The sequence below is a fragment of the Nansenia antarctica genome (assembly GCF_963989245.1).
Source record: "Nansenia antarctica genome assembly, chromosome: 5".
Classification (NCBI taxonomy): domain Eukaryota; kingdom Metazoa; phylum Chordata; class Actinopteri; order Argentiniformes; family Microstomatidae; genus Nansenia; species Nansenia antarctica.
In genome coordinates, this window is record NC_137690.1 from 70418587 (window position 1) to 70426194 (window position 7608).

Genomic DNA, 7608 nt, shown 5'->3' on the forward strand with positions numbered 1-7608 from the left:
CTTGCATATGAGTTGACCAGTCTCTCCAGCTTTTCCACCTTTGAGAGAGGAACTTCATAGAGGGTTAGTGGCCACAGGAGACGTGGAAGTAGTCCATACTGCATGCACCAGAGCTTCAGCTTGCCAGGAAGCAGGGTTCTGTCGATGTTCTCCAGGCCGCTGGCTACCTCCTTCCTGAGCTGCTCTACTTGCTCTTTATCTTTGAGGGAGGCATCATACCAACGACCTAGGCTCTTCACAGGCTTCTCGGAGACCGTTGGAATGGGTTCTTTGCCAATGTGGAAGCGGTGGTCTGACAGCTTCCCCTTGACAATGGAGATGCTTCTGGACTTGCTCGGTTTGATCTTCATGCGAGCCAACTCAATGTTTTCCTGGAGCTTTCTTAGTAGCCGTACTGTGCAAGCCTTGGTCGTGGTGAGTGTTGTGAGGTCATCCATGTAGGCTCTGATCGGCGGCAGCCTCAGCCCAGGTCTTATTCGCTGTCCGCCAACCACCCATCGAGAGGCCAGAATAATGACCTCCATGGCCAGGGTGAAGGCCAGCGGGGAGATGGTGCAGCCGGCCATGATTCCCACTTCCAGATGTTGCCATGCTGTGGTGTACTCTGCTGTGGTCACGCAGAGCTGGACGTCCTGGAAGTAGGCCTTGACAAGGGTTGTGAGAGCTGGTGGGATCCTGAAGTAGTCGAAGGCTGTCCACAGGAGGTTGTGAGGGACTGAGCCAAAGGCATTCGCGAGATCCAGGAACACCACGTGGAGATCCGTTCCCTCCTTCTTGGCGACCTGGATCTGATGCCAAATGACACTAGCATGTTCGACACACCCTGAGAAGCCTGAGATGCCTGCTTTCTGGATTGACATGTCAATCAGGTTGTTTCTTTGCAGGTATCCTGCCAGCCTATGAGCGACCACGCTGAAGAAGATTTTTCCCTCGACATTTAGAAGGCTGATCTGCCGGAACTGTCCGATCTGTTGAGTCCTTTTCCTTGGGGATAAGGATCCCTCCGGCTCTCCGCCAGGACGTTGGTATCGCCTTCTTTTGCCACACAACTTTCATCAGCTTCCAGAGGAATCTCAGGACATCTGGTGCGTTTTTGTAGAGCCTGTACGGAACTCCGTTGGGACCTGGGGCTGACGCGGCCCTTGCTCTACGCACAGTGTTGTCTACGTCACTCCACCTGGGTGGACTGATATCTAGTTCGTGCTCTGGTGGATTGACTGGTGGCATGTCAGGTGGGAGCGTGACCTCTTCCTGGTGTCGGTCATCTGTGCAGCCCTTTTTCAGATGTTCTTCCAGGTGGGCCTTTGCCACTGAGAGACTTCCGCTCTTCTCCTTTGTGAAGAGAGTCTTCACAAATTTGAAAGGATCTTTGTAGAAGCGTGATCTTGTTTGCTCCTTCCTCCTTGCTCCTAAAATAAGTAAAAACGTCTTAAAACTAGTGCAGTCAGACAAAAAACAAGTCTAGATTTTGCCTTGATTTAAGATATTTTATCTTACTTAGATTTACTTTTTGCAGTGTAGCACGTCTCTATCCACACTGATCTGTGTGATTAGAGTGGTATAGTAGAAGAGTGGCACCAATGAAGGGGTCCGTTTTCTATTGGCTAACGCTTATAGACTCAAAGAGTTCCTTCATGCAAACTTATGGAGCAAGTAGCCAGTCTGACAAATATCGCTGGCTTAGATTTTAATCTTCACACTGAATAGATACTGCAATTTCATCAGGGAGGAATCTTCTGAACTACGTGAAGTCTCTCCAGTAATTTCATTGGCGCCACTCTTTTAATATGCCACTCTCCTGTCTCTGAAATCGTGGAACAATTCATGACAATATGACAGTTGGTTTTTAAAGACGTAGGTGGGCGGGGCTAACAAAGCTGCAGACGAGGAAAACGGTGGTTGCCTGGCAACTTGCTCCACATGAAGGAACTGTTTGAGTCTCCATAAGCGTTAGTGTTGTGGATTTAATTGATTCTTAGTAGATTGAGTAGAACTTATAAAGCACAAAGAGCTTAAATCAATTGACTCAAAAGAGGCCTTTATTCAGCAAAGATACATGAGCTCAGTGAAAAAGTAGCAGACAAAAAGCTCCCAACGTCGGGCGGGACTCATATTTATACAGCTGTCCTTGGTCATGAGGTCGCTATTCTTGGGAACCAATCATATTATACACATCTGTGATTGCACAAGTTATGGGCACCGTCCACAGTCAGAATTAATTACTGCGCCACAGTTCTTGGCACATCTCTTACAGGAAGGAAATGGGCCTTCCTTGAGTGCTAGATTCGCCAAAATGTAGAGAGACTTCAATTCTCAGTATAAAATGATATAAAACTACAACATTAGCCTTAGAAAATGTAACCCTTCATTGGCAGCACTCTTCTACAGTATCTCTCTGGACAGGCAGTTCAGGTGAAGCAGCTTGAATGACAACACCAAACGTAGGACGATGGAGTTATCCATCAGCACCAGGGGAGGCTGGTGGAGGTAGAAATCGGAGGACGGGTTCAAAATAATCACACATTACCATTCCTTATTCCATTCCATGTATTACAATGAGCCCATCTTCTGATCTCTACCCAGGGTTCCCACACCTTCTGAAACATCAAATTCAAGCACCTTTCAAGCACCTTTCGAGACTCAATTCCCTCAAATTCAAGGACCCAACACGGCATAGTTTGAGACAGAACTAGTTGACGAGCTAAGTAAACATTTTTGAATATATATCTTTTTTTTTGAGAGAGAGAGAGAGAGAGAGAGAGAGAGAGAGAGAGAGAGAGAGAGAGAGAGAGAGAGAGAGAGAGAGAGAGGGGAAATCAAGCACATTCAATGACCCATGTCTATTTGTCAAAACTTTTAAATCATTGATTTCTTTTTCTCAAATTCACAAACTTTCAAGGATTTCAAGGACCCGTGGGACCCCTGTCTACCTCCACCGGCCTCCCCTGATCAGCACCAACCTTGTGTTTCTCCTGGAGTCAGTTCAATGAAGCTGCGGCATTTCTCTTCTGTGGACAAATATAACAGAATTAACAAGATTCAGAAATCTGTATATATTTCCATGTAAAAATCTTTCATCATGGAGAACATTGTATACGCTATGTTTATGGTTACGTTGAGCTGGTATTCAGAGAGTTGAGGCCCGGAGCAGGCACGCGGGAAGGTATTTTGACTGGGGGTGCTGAGGTGCTGTCTATATACGCTACAGGGAAAAAAATTGCCAGGGAAAAAATTATAACGATTTCTCTCCCTCCCTCTCGCTGATTGCTCGTTCGCTCACACGCACACAGTGGCATAACGACGGGCCCCAATGCACGGGCAATAATAGTTAAGCACGCACGCATGCACCCACACACTACAAAGACGTAACGTTAAATATTTTACCAACAATGTGTTGGAATTTACAGTAATTTCCACTCAGCTCACAGTGTCCCACAATGTCCACAAACATGATGTTGACCATTATTACAGACAGCACTCCATGTCGATTGGTATTGCATCTTAACGGAAGCCCTTCGCTGCCGAAGAATCGGATGGATCTGAATATCAGTTCTAATACGTTTCTGGCCGTCTGTTGCTCTTTCTCAACAACGTCCGACAGTAGAGCATTAATGGGAGTGTTGTTAAGCGAAGCAAGCAATCTCACCGATTCTGAATGTATGTCAGACATCTCGTGTTGGCTAAACTTACAAAAGCCTCCTACTGTAAATGCACTTGTCTTTCTGTCGTGGTGACTTAACCCCTTCTCTATATAGCTTTACTGCAAGAGAAGCAAAGAACAGGGTCTCTTTCAGTGACATAATGCAACCATTTCCACCTGGTAAACCAGCTTTTTAAAAATGAAATGAAACTCGAATGTCCCTGTTCCAATTTTCCTCCCTGGAAAACGTATGTCTGGTCGACACGGCTCGTCAAACGGGGGTGGGGGTGGGGGTGTCAAGACTCGGATGTCAAGTCCCTAGCAAGATATGACCATGTGATCACTAACATTAAAACTAACACATTTTTACATTTATTACAAAAAACACATTTATTTTTATTCCCAAAAGCAACAATAGTTATTATATTGTTTTAAATTATTGTTTGAATAATATTTTTATTTTTAAAATTCAGGCAGGAGGAGCTCCTTCTGCTTGCCGCTAGGGGGTGCTGCAGCACCCTCAGCACCCCCCTTCCCGCGTCCCTGGCCCGGAGTTACATAACTGGAACATTTGAAAGCTGAAATTAACATATTTGAACACTCCTGGAACCTGGCTCCTCTGGGTTCCCTCTCCTTACCTCAGTGCCATGGTAAGACGAAGGTACTGTCATGTTAGAAGCAGTATTTTGTGAATGTTGTGCGCACCTGGTTGCTCCATGTATGCATGTGCAACAGCCAGGACGGGCTCATTGTAATGCATGGAACGAAATTAGGAATAGTATCAAACATTGATACAACATTCCTCATTCCGTTCCATGCATTTACGTGCCCCGTTCCTGGCTAAAACAAGGGATTCAAGGACCAGAAATAATGTGAATTCTTTGGGGGTTTATTTTTCCCTGGTCGTCACCCAGCACTGACCATCGATGTGTGCCTCACAGGACTGCCAGAAGCCTGTGTGGAAGTAGCGCAGCATGTACTTGTCCTCTCCCGTCTCCCAGATGTAGTGCACAGCGTTGGCCATTTGCTTCTTCCGAACTCTCGCCAGCTCCTCCTTCTGCAGGGGCGATATGGTGACGTTCGAGGGCGGCTTTTTGGGGTCAGGGGTGGGACTCTCTGGAGAAAGAGAGAGGGAGGGAGAGAACGTTATTAGAGGGGGAATGTCGGTTGGGTCCTCAATGATTCAGGGCCCAATTATTTGATGGTTAATATTTTGTATTGAATTTCACACAGAGACATGTACACAACAGGACATCAGAACAACTAGTGTCCGTGGGGAAGGTTATTGTCCCAGGTATGAGTAGAAAACTAGTTTTGAACTTCCTTATATGCAGTACATTGTCGATAAACAATAAGAGAGCATGTTGTTGTTGTTTTTTTAAACAAACAAAAAACACAAACACAAACAAAATAAAATATTTAAAAAAACAGGTGGGGGGGAGGCCATGTCACATATCAGAAATAAACAGAAAACAGAAAATGACACAACAAATGCCATAGATACCCTAATATATGGGGGGATCACCCCCATCGTTTAGGATGGTAAGACAGGGCCCAGTATTTAGAAACGTTTAATCTGGATCCTGGAATGATCCCGAATCTTTTGTGCTATCCAGGATCAGATCGAGCTGGCTGATTTCCCCCAATGTTACTCACAATCTGCCAGAAAGATTTAATCTTGGAGAGAAAAGAATACAGATCATTCTGATCTAGATTAAACTTTTTGAAATACTGGGCCCTGGTGACTGCAGAGATGGCTGTTAATCCTTTATTTCTGTTTCATTTAATTTTGGAGGCCCTTCGAGGACATGCAACATAAACCCATTGGAATCACTTGAACTCAGCACTCAAATTGAGGGGGGATGAGGGGGGATGGCATACTAAAACTGCCATCCCCCCTTTCCATCCCTTATGTCATTTATCAATGAATGTGGTATTATGAATGAATGAATGAATGAATGAATGAATGGTCTTTATTGTCATTGCAGGTACCAAACAACGACATTTAGGAGGGGTGGCTCCCCTGGTGCTAGGAAAGAAAAAAAACTAAAAAAGACAAGAAGGGAAGGAGCTGGTTTACATAGATAAAGGCTATGTACACTATCCACTATACTATACTGTACAGATAGACGACTAGGGTTGTCATATTGCACATAGTGTTATTGCACATTCATTTAAAGTGTCGCAGTTTGCAGGCTTGAAATGTACATATTTGTGCCTCAGCACTACACCTGATTTTTTTTTTCTCAGTCCAGCAGCTGCCATCAATCCGTCCAGACTGTCCAGGGCCTAGAACCTAGGTCTTTGCTGTGTTCAGGGCCTGGATGGCCCTGGGGTAGAAGCTGTGCTTCAGTCTGTTTGTCCTTGCGGCCATGGTCCTGTACCGCCTTTTCGAGGGCAGCCGGGCAAAGTGTATTACTGCTATTTCAACATTTAGTTTTGCGCATATTTAGTCAAATACTGTGGGCGAGGGGGCACGCACACATGCAATGACATTTTTACCAAGTCACTGACACTGAAGTCACTGACGCTGTGGGGATGCTAAAACTGTCCCCATATGATAAAATCCACCATCCCCCCTGATGTTCTTTTACAACTTGAGTACTGCTTGAACTGTAGTATCAGGCATTTCAGCAACATCACTATGTAAGGTATGTACGTTTAAATATTACTGTGCGTCTTTTGTGTAAACTCCATAAACAAACACAGGGTCCAGCCATGTTCTTCTAAGACATTACAATACCAGGACTGTTGGGTTTGGAGAGCATAACTATGCTAAGCTAGCTGTCAATAGCCACACCACGTTTAATCCTCGACAGTGACCTAGCTCCAGTGTTCCCATAAACCCCCAATCCCTAGTGTGTTGGAATTAATAGGCTCCAATCGCTCGCAGAATCTTCCACAAATCAGTGTTAATCCCCCTATACAGTATGTAGGAAAAATTGCATATTACACAGCGGCTTAAACCAAACCATAACACAAGTGTTGTAATCCTGACCGTCGGCTGCAGAGGTTACGTGGGCTTACGTTACGTTGCATTATGTGGACTACAGCATGTAAACAAAGGCTGTAAGCATTACGGTTTAGGCTCCTTTGAATGCTTTACAATGCACTGGCAGCAGAAGTATTATTTATAGTATATTTAGGACCCCCTCGAAAACGAGATGGCTCATCTCAAGGGGTTTTATCCTAATAAAAGAAATGTACAACAAGTGTGGGGGGAGGTGGGCAGCATTGTTTAGATAGTAGGGCCCCACGTACCCTCTCTCAGTCTTTTATTTACATTTTATTTGACCATTATTTAACCAGATAAAATCGTTTGAGAACAAATTCTCATTTTCAATGACGATCTGGCCAAGAGTGTGGGGGGGAGGGGCATGCATGTGTGTGTGTGTGTGTGTGTGTGTGTGTGTGTGTGTGTGTGTGTATGTGGGGGGGGGGGGGGACAGTCAGCAGGAACAACAGTCAACTATGATCTGCTGAAGTTTATTTTTGAAAGTGGTGAGTCAACAGTCCTCCTTACCTGTGGTGTACGGCTGGCTGTTGTTCTGCCCGCAGTTCTTCATCTTGACAGGGGAGAGACAGAGGGGCTTGACCACCTTGTGGGTTCCTTCACACCAGTAAGAGGTGCAGAAGGCCAGAATGGACAGGGCCAGGGCCAGCGAGGTCAGGGACAGGGACACCAGGGACCGGTTACGCCGGGACATGTTCTCAAGCATGGTGGGTTATGGGTAAAGGGGGCTGAAAGCCCCCCCGAGGAGAAGGAGAGGAGACTAGAAGATAGCTAGCGGCAAGGGACAGAGGGAGGGAGGGAGGGAAAGGAATATGTGAAAGAGACTGGGAGATAGTGAGTGACCAGGGAGGGAGGGAGGGAGGGAGGAAAGAAGTGAACAATGGGGAGAGATGTCGACTATATCAGTAGTTTGGAGCAAATTATGATAAGTGGTGAGAAGGCTGGTGAGAAGGCT

The 7608-nt window shown here is 45.6% G+C and overlaps 1 protein-coding gene across 1 annotated transcript in view; it reads right to left on the reverse strand.

The window, feature by feature from the left end:
* Window positions 1-7359, reverse strand: part of LOC308157377 (germ cell-specific gene 1-like protein) — a gene marked incomplete at both ends in the record, with an annotated part of 13332 nt that extends 5973 nt beyond the window's left edge. Inside the window, 3 exons of the mRNA XM_080530925.1 lie at window positions 2961-3008; window positions 4562-4756; window positions 7164-7359. Of these exons, the coding sequence (XP_080387051.1) occupies window positions 2961-3008; window positions 4562-4756; window positions 7164-7359 (439 nt within the window). The remainder of the gene's footprint in view (window positions 1-2960; window positions 3009-4561; window positions 4757-7163) is intronic.
* Between the last annotated feature and the right edge of the window lie 249 nt (window positions 7360-7608).